The 17,394-nt window shown below is 41.5% G+C and overlaps 1 protein-coding gene across 1 annotated transcript in view; it reads right to left on the bottom strand.

Moving 5' to 3' along the window:
• Positions 1 to 2,567: 2,567 nt before the first annotated feature.
• Positions 2,568 to 17,394, bottom strand: part of Commd10 (COMM domain containing 10) — a 125,205-nt gene continuing 110,378 nt past the window's right edge. Inside the window, exons 6-7 of the mRNA XM_028871802.2 lie at positions 4,040 to 4,099; positions 2,568 to 3,342 (exon numbers count right to left, since the gene is read on the bottom strand). Coding sequence (XP_028727635.1) covers positions 3,304 to 3,342; positions 4,040 to 4,099 — 99 coding nt within the window. The 3' untranslated portion in view covers positions 2,568 to 3,303. The remainder of the gene's footprint in view (positions 3,343 to 4,039; positions 4,100 to 17,394) is intronic.

Here is a 17,394-nt window from a genome sequence, read left to right as displayed (position 1 = left end):
TACGCCCCCAACATGCACTCCAACAGATCCAGTTGTCTGTAGAGTGAGCTGGGCAGCCAGACCACTAATGGAGTTCTACTGAGAAAGACATGGTAAGGAGAGCCATGTACTGACCCCTGGTATAGTGAACAATGTAGGGAAGACATTATATAAGGCCAAATGAAATAAAAGCAAGTATCATGTGTACTGTGCTTGTGTGGTCAAGGGAAACCCTCAGGCTCTGGCCCTTGCCTTGTACCATGCTTCCACTGCACACACTAGGCAAGCTAGGCTGAGTTTCCAGATGTGTTCCTGCCTCTGTATCCCATCTCCCTCATAAGAACACTGAGAGCACAGACGCTCGAATTCTATGCCTTGCTTTGATGTGTGTCCTGGAGACCTGAACTCAGGTTATCAGCCCTGAGCAACAGTGCATTCACCCCACAGAAGCCATCTCCCCAGCCTGAGAGAAAGATTTCTTAAAGCCAGAAGGACCATGTGGAAAGGTACTTGTAAAACAAACAAACAAAAACATGTTTCTTATTCTGGTGCTATCATGTACATACCACAATAGTTGGATAATAGAAAATTAAAAAAGGATTAGCTTAGCATTATGGTAGAAAAGATGGAGTTACTGTTAGAACTTCAAACAAACTCCAAGAGAAAGACTTTCATAAAGCTGTTAGTAATTTCGACATGAATTCAAGCTCACCTGGAACCCTTTCAACAGAAAGTCTATTTTCTCAAAGGTTATAAAAATACACTAACACTTTCATGTGATTGCAGGAATCAGAGTTAGAGAAAATGTTTAACACAATTATCTCACTTAATCCTCAAAACATTGCTATTGTTTGGATTATTATTCCTATTAAGAAGCTAAGAGAAATGATCTTTAGCAAATTGCAATTTGTTTAATATATGCACAGGAAACAAGAATTAGGATCTGGCTGAGGGGCCAGGTCATTACATTTTGTTTGATGTATAATGGGACCCTTTGAAGGATTTTAACAAGGAAATGGTATAATTAGTAGGATTACTGTTTAATTCTGTTTAATTAGCCCAGAATGAAGCCTGGGCTGAAGGCAAGCTGGGGTGGATGCAAAGACGGGGGTGGCTTGGACACGTGAGGGACCTGGAAATACATTTGTAATCTATTTAGGTCATAGAAATGGCAGCACTTGGTGAGGGACCGACGCCTGTCTAGTTCACAAACTGGAACACTCCCTAGTCTACTGTCCAGTGTACTCCAGCCACACGGATCTGTTGGCCCTTGAAATACACTAGGAAGTCTTTTTTAACCTCTAGGATGCTTGTTGCATGGAGCAGTCTGTCTGCAATACTTTTCTCTCTAATTCCACTCTATGTCATTCTATCTTATTCAACAGAACTCATCTCAAGTTTCACTCTCCAAGGAATCCCTCCTGAAATCCACAGACAGCCTCAGGTTTGGTTCCCTATTGAAGTTTTCCCTAGTAGACTCCAATTATATTTCTCTCCACCTGCCGACTGACTGCATGCTTGTTTACTTTATTTTACTTGTTTACTTTGTTTACTTTATTTTACTGCATGCTTGTTTACTTACATTCTTTTTCAAGTGGGCAGCGACTGTGTTTGTTTTGCTCATCATGGTCAACACAGTGGCTATGTCTGCAGAGCTTCTGGCAGCATGCTATTCAGTGAATATGTATTATTAAGAAAATAAGTATCTGCCTTCAAGCCTCCTATACTTACTGTGCTGCATACATTTGCTGATCTTTAAAAAAACAAACGTTTTTTCTTCACTCCTGAATTTACTAACACAACATATTTCTACCAGAAAGCAGAGTTTCCTTCTTCAGTCTCTTGACAGATAGGAACTATAATTCCCAGTGGAGAAGAATGTTAAGGGTAGGGTGTACAGCAGGAAGAAAAGCTGACAGAAAGGCTTGGGGTGTGTGAATTCTTATTCATTGGGAGAGGGAGCACTCAACTGTTTGGGAAAACAATCTAACAACATATATCACAAGTCTTGAAATAAATATGAATACATTTAATGTATTTTTGTCTCCCCAAGTTGCTTTGGTCATGGTGTTTTGCCACAGTGACAGTAACCCTAAGATGTCATCTAAGGGAAAAGAAAGTACGAGCAGCCCTATAGGCCACAGAAAGAAGCAAACTACATTACACTGTAAGAAGCGGGAAACTTTAAAACCCTGAGGACCCATCAGCTGTGGATAACAGCTGTAACATTTGCTTTCTGCAACAACCCCAACTTCCAATTCTTCTAAGCAACAGCATCTTTATAAACAAGCACGGGGATCAGCAGTAAACAGTGAACACATGCTGCAGATGGGTGAACCCTGTATTATCAGGACCCTCACGTGAGAAATGTGATCAACTGTAATTGTTTGGTTTGCTTAACTGCAAGGTATTCTGAAATCTCTCCTATGAAGAGGGCAATGTCTGAGACCTCCCCTCCTTCCTCTGGACACAAGGTAAGACACTTCATTGTTAAAAATTTCAAATGATTTTTTTTTTCAGGAAATCATATATTTTTACATAGCCACAGCTTAAAATATGTTATAAAATAAAAATACTGTACACTTGAGTTTAATTCTAAAGTATAAAATTTTTATTGACTGACACCAATGAACGTATCCACAGAAGGAGAATGCAAAAAAAACTTCTGATTTAAAATGTCAGATTCCCATGTAGTCCTCATTACAGGTGTTTTCATTCATGATCTGAATCTGTCTCCACACTGTGAAGCGCACTGTTATTAATTTGTAGAAATATATATAAACCTAGATGATTAGTAAATCATTAAAGTCAGAAGAATTCAATCGGGCAAGGCAAGAGGATCACACTGGAATTAACTCATAACAGTACTGGCGCCATTTTAGATTTCCTTCCTGTATCATACCTCAAGCAAGAATAGAGTTCTAAGACAGATGCTGAGACACTGGATGGCCTGGGGCTGCTCCCCTAATTAAGTAATGTAATTATAAGTTTCCATTTTCTGCCAGGGCACATGTCACACCTGCCGCCTGCAGACCTTCAGGGATCCGTGAAAGCAAGACCGCAGCAAAGTGATGACGCAGCAGCGTGACAGAGAAAGCAATATGGCGCTCTCTTCTGATTTCCTCACGTGAGGAGAGACGGTACATTAGGAACCCCAGTGCTCTTATTATGATTTCCCTTCACTGATATTTGTTTAAGAAGTGATAAGTCAGATTATCTGAAGAATAAAGTCACTGAGTCCTCCTGAAAATATACGTTCGTTTCTCTTCAAGGCAAAAGGACGAGGTGGCAGGAATGTGATGGCGAAGCCAGTCTTCGAGAACATCATGTGAGGGAATCCAGCTGTGCTTGTATGGTCTCAAGCTGTCATAAAGACAAAAATAAAGACAGCACATTAGTGATGGGAACAACGGTAGCGAGTGTTTGGAAACATGCAAACCCATGGGAGCAAGGGCACCAGGAACCCACAATGAACCCACACATGGGCATAACGGCATGGCTCGGGCTGCTTGCCTCTACGTAAAGATGTCAGGGTTTAGGCTTGTCCTGTCACTTTTTACACTTATGAAGGAGGAAGGCTTCTCCTCACCATTTCTTAGTAAGTTATCACCACACGATAAGACTTTAAAGTTTGGTAGTTAACGAAATGCATTTTCCTGGGGTACAAAGTCAGTATTTGGAAGGAAAAATGAAATAAAAATGAGAGGTAAATCACCAAAGCCTGGCAGCTTCTTTCTACCCGTGGGCCCAGCCACTGACGTACTTCGGGTGATCTGTATCTGAGGACTGGGGTCACAGGGGGCACACAGTGTCCTGCTCGGTTTCACAGAGAACACCAATCCTATCTCTGTAATTAATTAGAACCATCTCATTTTATTTCTGACTTTAGTCTTCAGATTCTCTTTATCTTGGCTCTGCAGAGGAAGCTACTGTGAGATGCAAGGTGCTTATAGGAGTTTAAAGAATTTGGCCATATAATAAGGCATCAAAAACAAAAATGTATAAAACCAAGAAGTGTCAAGAAATCGCTACATATCAGAAAACATTTAAAAACACAGACCTTGTTGTAGAAATCGAACAGCTCCTTGTGACTGAATTCCACTAGAACCTTCTCCAGGTCCTGTAAAGAGAAACAAGGGGGAAAAGAATTCAGTTGTATAAAATTTACATTTCATTTTCCTCTCTCCAGCGAGCCTAGGATTATGGGATTCCTAGAACTCACAGAGTCACTTGGTAACATTCCACCTGAGCAAAAGGTTTCAACTCTACAGGGACATCTCTCTTTAAGTTGACTCCACAAAGGTTAATAAAATATATGCTAGCGAGAGAACAATTTAATTATCTTTTTTTTTCAAGACAGAGCTCATACATGAGATTATATTTCATCTTTCTCAGCAGTCCATTTAAAATCTAGTAAATACCATTATGCAGACACTGGAGGCGGCGTATCTGATTGAACTCACCCAGCCATTAATGTCTCACATGGGCACAGCCTCTGCCTCCAAGCACTACCCTGACAGTTCCCATCTTAATGTGCTAAGATTGTGACCTTCCTTAATGTACAGACACAGCAAAAGCTAACAGTTAACACGACAGTTTCAAGGCCAGGGCTTAGTCGTCTTAGATTCATCCATCTCACGTGCTTTGGTAAACCAATTCTGGGTGCTGCTGACGAACACTGTGATTGTATCTCCAGTGATCTAGTGAAGAGGATACCAAGCCATGCAACTGTAACCTAGCCAGCTGAAGACCAATCCACAACATAGCCGAGTACTGCCAAGATAGGCTGACTTTAGCCAAAGTTCCCCTGAAGCAGTGAAAACAATGACGGGCAGGATGCTAAGAGTCTGCCGCCCATGCTGATCCCTCTGCTTTCCTCACAGGACACAGAGTAAGCATCGGGACTGAAGGGGTGGGAAGCTGCTGTGCACAGGTATTAATTATAGTACTTTAGTACTTAACCCCGGTCAATTTCACAGTATCAACTCAATTCTTAGCTTCCATGTTGTCTTGTGAAAAATCTCTTTGGATGGTTTCCTTTTTTTTTTTTTTTTTTTGTTTTTTTTGTTTTTCGAGACAGGGTTTCTCTGTGTAGCTTTGTGCCTTTCCTGGAACTCACTTTGTAGACCAGGCTGGCCTTGAACTCATGGAGATCTGCCTGCCTCTGCCTCCCGAGTGCTGGGATTAAAGGTGTTGTGCCACCACGGGACCGGCTGGTTTCCATTTTTGTAACAAAGCCAAAGTTTTCAACCAGGTTATCTCCAGCTAACTCTTAGGTCAATAGGGCTATGTTCAGAAACAGTCCCCCCCCCTTCACCAGGCCTAAGCACACAGGACCAACTTGCGCACGTCTTCATTTTCTCTCTTACACACTTAAGCCTTAGCCAACAAGAAGCCTAACACCTGTGTAGCCCTATCCTTTAGGAGTGGTGTAAATTATGAAGATCGTGAACTGTACTAGAAAAAGTATTCAGCTAATTGGCACCCATTATTAAATATGCAAAAGTCTAACCAGCAAGAGCTACCGATACAATTATATTCTCTGAAGTTAGAAGGGGGTTTACCCTCAGTTCCACGTCAAAAGCTATGAGGAAATAAGAGGGGAAGAACCATGTAAATAATTTATTTGCATAACCCTACACCCAGCACTAAGTTAGGTTGTATTTTGCTTTGCTCTGTTTCAAGGTGGTGTTTCCTACAACGTTACACCAAGAGAAGGAATAACGAACCATGCTTGTTAGAACAATCACAGCCACCATGACAGTGTGGGGCAGACTAGGCAATCTGAAGCCCTCTTCTTCCACAAAGGCTCGGAACAAACAAACAAAACACAGAGCAGAAGATGTCTGTAAGACCTAGACGCATTAGTGCATACCGCTGGAATAGCTATTACTCAAAACAACAACAACAACAACACCCAAAAAAACCCGGGAATGACAAGTGAAGGTATGCGGAGAAACTGGAACCCTGCACACCAGCGGTGAGATTATAAAGTGGTACAAATGCCACAGCTGGAACCCTGCACACCAATGGTGAGATTATAAAGTGGTACAAATGCCACAGAAAAGTCTGGGCTGGAGAGAAGGCTCAGCAGTTAAGAGCACTTGCTGCTCTTCCAGAGAACCTGGGTTCGATTCCCAGCACCCACTTCGGGTGATTCACAACTGCCTGTAACTCAAGCTTCAGTAGACAATGGCGTCTCTTGGCCTCCAAGGGTACCTGCACTCACATGCACACCTCCCCTGCAAATACCTAATTAGAAATAAAAACCTTAAAAAGAGCAGGAAGGTTCTTCAAAAATTCAAGATAGAAGCTGGAGAGATGGCCCGGCTGTTCCGAGCGAGTGACACTGCTCTCAGAGAGAACCCAAGTTCAGTCCCCGTACAATGGAGATTACCAAGGTTTGGGGGTAGTGCTTTCTTTATAAATATATGTACAGAGATTCAGATGTGCAGGTGAAGAAGATCTGGATGTCATTTTACAACAAGAACATGTGGAACAATTCCAACTATGTATTCAAAGTGGTTAAGATGGTATATTTTATGTCCTATTTAAAATAAAAAAAAATAATTAGGTATGTGAGTGTTTTGCCTGCATGTATGTCTGTGTACCATGTACATGTCTGGTGTCCTTGGAGGCCAGCAGAGAGTGTCTGATTCTCCTGGAACTAGAGCTGCAGACAGTTGTTGGATGCCCAGTAACTGCTGGGAAGTAAAGCTGGGTTCTCTGGAGGAACAGTCAGTGCTCCATTGCTCAGCCATCTTTCCAGCCCTGTCTTTAAAAACAAACAAAAACCCCCAAAATCAATTTAAATGTAAGTACATGTGTACATAAAATTTGACTGTCTTGCTTTACTGAAATGTTTAGACATAGACATAAAGACACGAAAACATTGATACCTGAAGTAAAACTTGCAGAGAACCTGTCACTGTGCCCGCGCTAACTCCCAGCATGCATTGCCACTTCCCTTCTATTACAGTGGCTTAGAGGAGACCACAGAGAATATGGAACTGGCAAATTTTATGTCTATGGTGACAGGCTGGTTTGCAGAGAAGTAAGAATCTAGCTTAGATGTCTAGGCTGGCCTGGGCAGTTCGCTACACTGTCCTGTTCGGACATGAAGTCCCACAGAATCCAAGAATTTTAAATTCGTCTCCTTTCCCAGACATCATGAAAACACCAAGTAAGGACAACAGAACATAGTTTTGCTAAGCTTGGGGGCTTTAGTGACTTTCAAATGCAGCCACCCACTTGTCCTCCATTGTCACCCTTGCTGCAGTTTGTATGATTAAAAGCTTTCCTGTGGGGGCTAGAGAGATGGCTCAGAGGTTAAGAACACTGGCTGTTCCTCCAGAGGTCCTGAGTTCAATTCCCAGCAACCACACGGTGGCTCACAACCATCTATAACAAAGCCTGGTGCCTTCTTATGGCATGCAGGCATACATGTAGGCAGAACACTGTATACATAATAAATAAATCTTAAAAAATAAAAAAGCTTTCCTGTGCCCACTAATCTCTAGGAGAAAGACGTGCTCCCAGTGATGCCTGAGACAACTGGAAAGCTCAAGCTTACTTGTCATACCAGAATAGACCAAGTTCTCCTCTCACTGTTTACAGCATGTATGGAAGGTCCTGTCTGTGAAGGGAGAAGCCGTCAAACAGCATCTCCTCACTTTAATAGCCATACAACTGTTGACTATCCTGATCCAACCCAGAAGAAAGAAAAGCACTTATGTTCAAGGAGAACTCCAGAGTTAGTACGATGGGTGTGCTGCTCTTTGTCTTTGGGTAACTGGATGCCTACCATCTTTTCCTCTACTTTATGTCCTTCTGAATTGAGTCAACTCAAGGTTCACTAGCATCTCTGCTGAGAGCAAAGGGAAAATGTTGAAATTAAACTCTTCATCTCACCACCGTCAGTGTAACAAGGGGGTTTGTGGAGGAAAAGAGTAGAAATGCCCAGTTAAAGCAGCTTCATGGCTGAAATGGACAAGCGGTTTCCCATCTCCATCCTGTCTACCCCTGTCAGCAGAGACTGAATGGTGGCTATCCCACCACCACCACAGGAGAGCAGCCTTCTCGGGTGCCTCGACCCAAGAGCAGCTCAGGGTTGATGAACACACAGCACAGGCAGCCGGCTCACAGGCGTACGTATAGAAACATCATGGAGTCCTGTGCTCCACGTGCACCAGCTCCCCAACCGTATCAACTCAAGCTCTGTGGTGGGCTGAACAGCATCTCCCTCAGATTCATACAGTTGAGCACCGACTCTTTGAAGCTCAGAGTGTGACTGCATCTGTGGAGGAACTGGAGATGTTTGGAAGAGTGGGCCCTGACCCAGCATGGCCGGCGCACTTAGAGCAGAGATGAGGCGACACATCCAACGGAAACACAATGGGAAGCCCACAGAGGGAAACGCTCACTTTCCAGCCCAGAGGGGGGCTCAAAAGCCCAGTTCTCCACAGCCTGACCCTGGTTTTCTACTCCAGAAGGGTGAAGAAATAACCCTCTGCTTAAGTGACATGTGTGGCACTTTGGTATGGCAGCCTGTTATGGTTAGATCATGAATTACCTCCCGCCCCCATAGGCCCACGAGTTAAGGCTTGAACCCCAGCTGGTGGTCCAACTTTGGTCAACAGTGGAACTTCTTGGTAGCAGAAGAAGCAGGCTTCTAGGAGCTTCTATTTGTCCCCGCCCTTCTTGTCCCTTTCTGGGTTGCTCTGTATTGACACAAGCAACCTCTACCAAAAAGCCCTTAGCCTGAGACTCAGAGCAACCTTGGACTAACATGTTTGAAATTAGGAATGAGGGCTGGAGAGATAGCTCAGTGGTTACGCACACTGGCTGCTCTTCCAGAGGTCCTGAGTTCAATTCCCACATGGAGGCTCACAACCATCTCTAGTGGGATCTGATATCCTCTTCTGGTATAAAGTCAATAGAACACTCATATACACAAAATAAATAAATATTTTAAAAAGTTAGGAATGAAATAAACATTTCCCCCTCTAAGTTGTAATTCTAAGGTATTTTGTTATATAAACAAGAGCAAACAAGAAAAAAATTAAAATCTAGACTAATAGCCATAGAAAGCTAATGTAGGCCCTACTGTCTCTTTTGGAGATTAAAATACAATTTTTTTTTTTCTCTCTGTGTAGCCCTGGCCATCCTGGAACTCACTCTGTAGACCAGGCTGGCCTCAAACTCCTAGATCCACCCGTCTCTTCCTCACAAGTGCTGGGATTAAAGGTGTGTGCCACCACTGCCCGGCAAAAATCAAATTCTTTTTGGGAATCACTGAAGACTTCAGGTGTAAGAGTGCCACAATTCTATTTACAGTCAAAAACTCAACTTGCCTTCCTTTGGAAACCCATTAGAACCTGCCAAAGTGGCTGTGGACAAAGCAGGCATGAGGCTACCGATTTAGTTCAGGTAAGAAATGATGACTCTATCTGATGTCTGCAGAGAGAGAAAAGTGAAAACAAAACCGAGCCACTGTTTAGAGGTAGAGGAAACAGCCCCCATGACCATCTGGGTTGGAGTCAGAAGGTCACAGAGGGACAGAAAGATGAAGAAATGGCTGCCGGTTTGCTGGAAAGAGATGTTGGAAGGACTGAACTGAAATCAGCAACACAAAGGCTGGTTCAGGAGGTGGATCTAATGCATACTTCCAGACAAGGCTCAGGAAGGCAGAGATCACGCAGAAAATACGTAAGTAAAAGGCAGCCAGGTAAGAGAAACAAACTCAGGAGTCACTGACACCAGACAAGACTGCCTGGGAAAAGAACACAGTACAAGACATGGAGGTGCCCAGGCTCAGGATTTGGGGAAGTAGTCCTGGATAAATACCGAGTAGCCCCAGCTTTACACACCCTCCATACGTGCTATTTATCCCATTATTAAATGAACCAGGAAGTTAGTATACAAACAGAAAAGCTGGGTAGCTTGTTCTGAAATATGCATTCCACCTTCCATTTTCCTGTACAATAATCCATTGATGTCACTAACTGTTAACTAGACAGATGGAGACTACAAGATGCCCTCTCTCCTTCTCCTGACTCAGGAAATTCATTATTTCTATTGTCTGGGCTAATCTTAGGTGTTAATATACCAAACTTAGATGTTTTATATTTGATCTGAAAATATGACAAAGTAAAAATGAAAGAACACAAATGGGTATTCTGCCAATGTCTTGAGAAAGATCACTTTTCTATTCCTCTTCATTTTTAATTTGTAAGCGTATCCAGCAGAACTTGGATAATGTTGCACGTACCCATTAGTAAATTCCCATGGAGATAGAATGTAGTAAGGTCTTCAGAACGAACTGACTGATGAAAGATGACACTAAGAATATCTTCTGCTTTCCCATTAGTGAGGAACACAAACACATTTGGAAAAGAGAAATGCACCAATTTTGTCACAAGTTCTCTAAGCAGAAATAATAAAAATATCCCAGATAAGAATTACAATTTATATTGCTCAGCTTTCAAATCTAAATTGAATATCAAAATTAGAAATGCTACAATTATCCTTTCATTGAGAGCCACGAAGGCAGACTACTCTTGCAAGGGAAAGGCTACCAGCTCTTGTTCAGTTGGACCTAAAACACTTTGCTTGGTCTCTGGAGAGGTTTTCCTTTCGGGTGAGGAGCCTAGGCAGAGCACGTAAATAACATTCCATCCTACCAAACGAGTGCATTGAACAAACACCATTAGGCATCATTCACTTAGTAAATATCTCTGTGGATTATATGGCTATAACTATATGTAACTAGAGATAATTCTAAATATATTCCAGCATATTTACAATTAGTTGTTCACTGTCTTTATTAGTATTAGTGTTCAAAAATGACTAATACAATGTCAGCTCTTAAAGACCAAATAAGCTATGACCTCTATCTATATGTATAAGCCACTGGCCATTTCTCACCCACAGCATCTGATCATTCAAAGAAACTGAGCTACGTGTGTGTTATGATATGAGGCAGCTTCATTTCCTAAGACTTTTTTGTTTGTTTGTTTTATGACTTAAGGATGCTAAAAAGTGTATCTGCATCAGCAAATGAGGCCTCTGAACTGAGGTAGTTAAATGCAAAAATGTCAGTTGGAAAGTGCTGTCAAGAACCCTGCTCCATGAAGACAGAAGGATCTTCACAAAGGACAGAGACAGGGCCAGGCATCATTCTTGCTCTGTGTCACGGAGGCAGGAGATGGTTGCAGACTTTGATTTGAACGTCAAGATGGTTCTGAGGGGGAAAAAAAACCCCTTCCCATGAATATGCACAATCATTTCCACTGAACACAGAAATACTCACGAACTAGGATGAGGTAAAATAGTCAATAAATATAGGTCTTGAGGTGTCTAGCTATCTTAAGTTAAAAGAAATATAATCTAAGGCTAAAGGCTTCAATTTCCCAAAAAATATGCTGAAAAATTAATGAATTGTCTTAACTTTGATGATAAAAACAAAACAAACAACAAAAACAAGCCTCTGTGAAATTTTCACAAAAGCGATCATCACCAAGTTTAGAACTTTAATTTCAAACAAAGGAATAAAAGTGTTATCTCAATGGACATACAAGATCCAGAACACAGCAATAGAAATGATCACCTTTATAGGGCACAGAGCTAACTTTTGTTATTTCCTCCAAGCCCTGAGATTCCAAAGTCTGTGGAAAATACTGCCCACTCCAGCAATTCCCCAAATCTCACAGGCATGACCCTGTTCTGTGAGGAGGCGTTCTGAGAACCTGAGACTATGTCAGAGATGATGAAAATTTAAAAGGACATCTGCCACCAATGGAGGCAAGCTGCAGATAGCATCTGCCAAGGTTTATCAACCAAATAATAACTTTGTTTTTTAATCTTTAAAAAGCATATTTTAGCAAAATGCTTATCTGCTTTAGAACACAATAGTATACATCCTGCAAAAGCGAATTCCAAGCTCATCAGTGTGGCATTCACCAAAATTTGGCCCATGTTTCTTAAAGACTCAAATTCTGGCGTCATCTTGCATGCAGATGGATGGGGCATCAAGGAGAGCACCAATAGTGTTTCACACACTGTCCTCCGGATCTTGGCTCCTGCTATTGCTGTTCTAGGAGGATCCCAACTGAATGCATAGACACACACGTGCACACACTCTCCCACAGCTCAGCTGACACCAAATCCTCCTCCTCTGAAAGCATACTGAACACGGAGTCTATCAGAGAGTGAAATCTGTGTAAAGGATGACAATATTTTTCTATTCAGGTACAGTATTTGACTCTACTTAGAAAATAGTAGACCTAATAGCATAACCATCAAACTGTAACTATTGATTCTCAATAAATTTGAAAAAAAAAAAAAAAAAAGGCTCTCGCCTCAAGCTGGTTAAAGCAGAAAACTTGGCATTTCACACTACTTAGCTGAGGAGAGACTGTAGGAGTCTGGCTCCCCACATGATAACAAAGCATCTTGGCTGAAAATCTTTAAGTAACACAAAAGTTGTAGAACAGTGGACACTTCACTACATTTAATTGGATCAATTAATCCTGGCTGTTTGACCCGTGATCTGCATACATGCTTTCCTCGGCTAGAAGCGGCTTTCTTCTTACAGAGACACAACAATGTGTGGCCGGCTGTCCCATCGGCAGAGTTCTCTTTGTCAGGTGAGCCGTGCACTGCACATCCACTTGGAGCCAATCAAAAATGTACCCATCCAGTATTCATTAACTGTAATGCATTATGTGTGTGCCGATATATCATTATGATATTAGGCTTTGGTGTGGAAGCATTTAGCTATGGTCCTGAATCTAATCAGCAAGATGAGAGGTTTTGAATAACATTACTCGAAGTTCTTTAAACAGAAGCAGTTCAGAATGGAGCCTTTTCTGTATTAAATACTATAGGCGATGCTTTATGTTTTCTGGAAAATGGAAATTATTATAATCAGAAGCACTTTTGCTAAAACATTACCATTTGGAATAGCCGTATTACTTCCCAGAATGCTTTAGTACCCTGGCTGAGGGACTCTGGGTAAACAACAATCACTAAGTTAGACTCATGCTGTTTCCAGAACTCAGTGCAAAAGACTTGGACTTCAACAGCCAAATTTTAGGATCCATTGTCTTCTTAAAATCAGTATTGACAAAAATCTGTGTGATAACACTGGCACTTTCCAGAGCTACGTTATATCTGTCCTAAATTAAATGACTGACCACAGTCAACAGTGTACAAAAAATACAAAGGTATATGCCAGCTCCTGCCTTCTCTCCCACCTCTCTGCCCAATTCCTTGTTTATTTCCTTTTCAGTGTCTCCTGGGGTAGCTCAGGCCGGCCGAGCTCATCTCTCAGAATCTACAGTCATGAGTCACCATGTCCAACTGATTTAATTCTTCAAAACAATTTGTGCTGTTAAGTCCATTTGAAGGAAGAGGACAAATGCGTCCTCGACATCTCACATCCAGTCACCATTTACACTGACCTGCTCAGGGGCTGCTTCATCGGGATGAAAAGATACGCTCAGCATTGTGTCAGTTATGAAATGGACTTGACTAGTCCCCTGTGAAAGCTGACAATCCACCACTGACTGCAGCGTTACAGGAAGTACTAGTCACACCCAATACCTAGGGACCCAGTTTCCTAAAGACAGTCAAGGATAAAACTCATGTTGATAGAATGCAGGAGTAACTCAAAGCAGCAACTGTCCAGAGGACACTTTAGCCTGTAACACTGTTCTGAACATACTGTGGCCATAGCGGAACTCGCTTTCCCCTCCCCGTTAGAGCCGTGTGAACTTGTAGACCTGACTGCAACTGTAAAGTCATCCTGGAGTCAACTGAACTAACGATGCATAGTCTACAAAAGTAAGTGCTTTTAACTAGTTGGTGCATTTCTAATCCTCAGCCAAGAGCCCAGGACCAGTATTTTCATTTTGTTTGAACTATTAGTCCGAGGCAGCTGCTGTGAATTCAACACAGGCAACACCATCATATAATTCAATCTGTACTATGATACCTGAGACAGAGATGGAACACATGTTTTCGGGGGAAAATAACTTTGGAGAATTCGACTTACTTTTTTAATAGCAGTTTTATAGAAATTCTCATATGCCATTCAGTTCACTCATTTAAAGTGAGTAATTCAGCCCAAGGCTGCACTCTCATAGTTAATTCTGGAAATCCTCATCACCTCTAAAACAGTCCAGAACCTCTAGTCACTTCCTGCTAACACTTAGTGATTACTCTGCCCGCTCCAAGCCCTGGACAGCCAGAAATCTAGTTTACTGGTTTGCCTGTCTGAAAAAATATAAAAATTTAACATAATTATGTATAAGCGACATTTTGTGACTAGCTTCATCTTGTGTTACATACCACATAGTATGTAACGCTAAGCATAAAAGTATGGTCCAATTAAAGCAACTAAAATTGTTGGGACTGGATTTTATAATTCAGATTTAACAAGTCATGTATGACACAAACATATACCTAAACACAGTACATAACAAACAATGCTGACATAACTTGATGTTTTTGACAATTAAAATAAAATATAGCATATAAACACGATTCACAAACACATTTTATTTACCTTAAAGAATAATGTTGAGAATTATTTTTTCTCCTCCTGGAAACCTGTTTCATATTTCAGATTCTCTTGAAATGTCATCTCCTCTGTGAAACCTTCTTTGATTCTTCCCAGCTCCCACCACCCTAGATGCATGCCGCGCTTTTCTCACACAGTGGGATTTCTGTTAGTTCCTGCTATGATGTACTACTGCAATGGAAGCTTTCATATCATGCAGGAAGCTCCTCGACATCAAGGGCAGTGCCATATATATTTTTAATATCTAGTAATGCAGAATATGAACATTGTAGGTTAATCCCCCCTCCCACATACACATTGGGGATTTATCTGTAAAACCAACTTTTCCTCTAAAAACCAGGATTCAATAAAGCTAGGGCAGAGTTCCACCAGTCTAAGCACAGGATTATGTGTATATTCATTAACATAGCTCAGAGCAAATCTGGCCAACTGTAGCATTAATCATAATGACCAAGGTCTACCATCTGTAAAACACCTATATAAACTATGACCTTTTTACTTCATTCATGTATTCAATTTCCTGATTACATATTTCCTTTAACCCTGCAAGTCAAACTCATTAGATATGTTCTGATGCTTTGATGACTTGTATAAAATATTGTGTGGTTTTGGGGTTTCAGAGTAATTTCATTTTTCAACATATTTTTATAAGCAACATGCTAAGGTGTTGGGGCTAGGGCAATGATCAATACATATAGCTTTTGCTTTACTTGAACTTAAATGTCCAAGAGCAATAAATGGAAAGAACAAAATAATTTGAATGCTCTAACAGTCAAGGTACTGTGGAGTCAACAGAAGATTCATAAAAGAAATGATAGGCAACCTAAGATCAGAAAGATAAAGTCTTGAACAGGACAAGATAGGGAGACCACAAAAGAAGGAAGTAGGCTAATAATAATAATCAAACTAGAGGTAACGAAGGTCTGAACTAGGTCTGAAAATGAAAAGAAACACATGCATTGAAGAGGCATGTAGGAAATAAGATGTGAAAACTCAATGCCTCTTTCAATGAGAAATGTGTGAGATACAAGGTGTTAGAAATGAAAGACAAGCATCAGGCTTGGGAAAACGATGAGCAGGGCCAGTCACTGAGATAGGATGAAGGTGAAGGAAGAGGTCTTGGGTTGTCTTAGTTAGGTTTCTATTGCTTAGGTGAAACCATGACCAAAAAACAAGTTGGGGAGGAAAAGGTATATTTGGCTTATATTTCCATATCAGTGTTTATCATTGAAGGAAGTCAGGACAGGAACTCAAACAGCAGGAGCCTGGAGGCAGAAGCTGCTGTGAAGGCCATGGAGGGGTGCTGCTTACTGGCTTGCTCATCATGGCTTGCTCAGCCTGCTTTCTTATAGCACCTGGGACCTTCAGCCCAGGGATGTCACCACCCACAATGGGCTGGGCCCTCCTCCACCAATCACTAATTAAGAAAATGTCCTACAGGCCTGCTATAGCCCAATCTTATGGAGACATTTTCTTAATTGAGGTTCCTTCCTCTCTGATGACTTTAGCTTGTGTCAAGTTGACATAAAACTATCCATTACAGGGATGAAACAGAGTAGGAACTATGGTATCAGTTTAATACATATTGATTTGGAAGTATCTTTGGATAATCAAGTAGAAAAAAACCCAGCAAGCTATTAAATATATGAACTTATTAAAGTTAGAGACTTGGGGTGTAGATAAACTTCAAGGCCTAAGGACTGGGAGCAGTTAAGAATTCTAGCTAAGGACTACAGGGTATTTCCCAAGGATAATACTTGGAGAAAACCAAGAATAAATACTGAAGGCACACCAACCATGAAGGGAATGCCTCGAGGGGTAGATGGAAACCAGAGAAGTACTATCACAGCTCCTGGAGAGTTACACGAGCTATGATTAGGATAACAACAGCTCCCAGTAATACAACTGAGACAAGGAGTGGTACATTTGTATTCTAGAGTCAACAAGGAGGATGTTACTGACAGCAAGAGCGTTTGGTAGCATGGAAGAGAGAAGCCAAGCCAGTATTCCTAGAGGGCAATGTGGAGCCAGGGCGTTCAGTGACCAGGAGCTGGTCCGCTGTAACTCAGGTGCCGCATCAGAAAGGCTATCAGTTTTCTCAAATGAAGGCTTCCTGGGACACAGGCACACTGTCTCTGGCTGTTTCTTTATTACAGTTACAGGACCGGGTATTTGGCAAGCCTGACCTATTTATGATCTAGCTTTTAATGCAAGTTTGCTAATCACTTATGCCACCAATGTCTTAAATTATTAGTTCTATTTACCAAGTGACCTAACAAGCACTGGCCTTCCTTACTGCATCCACGCTGCCTGTTAAAAGGACATGTTGCTTGTATGTCAACGAGCAAGTGAAATCTGAATGAGCGGCGTAATTGCTCATTTCAAAGTTGAAATGTCAGCCCTCACTGTCATCCGACACATCTCTGGTTTATAGGAAAGGCTGACGACAGTTTCAGAGGCTGGGGACAAACAGAACCCACCACCCAGCAGCTCACAGTCATATGAATTTCACAAATGTCAGTAATGACTCATAAACTTCATGAATGAATGCAATTTTAATGTTGACATGTTAAGAAAGACATGTTAAGAAAGTGTGTTCCCAAGGTTTTTTTTTTTTTTTCCTCTTTTTAACAGCTTATTAGTAATAGGGCTTTGGAGCTTTTTTTCAAACCACTAGTGGTTAGTTCCAAGTATTTTATTTCATGTATTCACATGACGTCAACAGAAATGTATCTGAGTATGAGTTTAGGAACTTCAGTTTCTCTAAAGAAGGAAGAAGCCAGAGGTGGCTGGGAAACATTCCGGCCGGCTGTTCTCCTGCTTATTCCATG

Source organism: Peromyscus leucopus, chromosome 19, assembly GCF_004664715.2.
Source record: "Peromyscus leucopus breed LL Stock chromosome 19, UCI_PerLeu_2.1, whole genome shotgun sequence".
NCBI classification, from domain to species: Eukaryota; Metazoa; Chordata; class Mammalia; order Rodentia; family Cricetidae; genus Peromyscus; species Peromyscus leucopus.
This window is presented reverse-complemented; position numbering and strand designations above follow the sequence as displayed.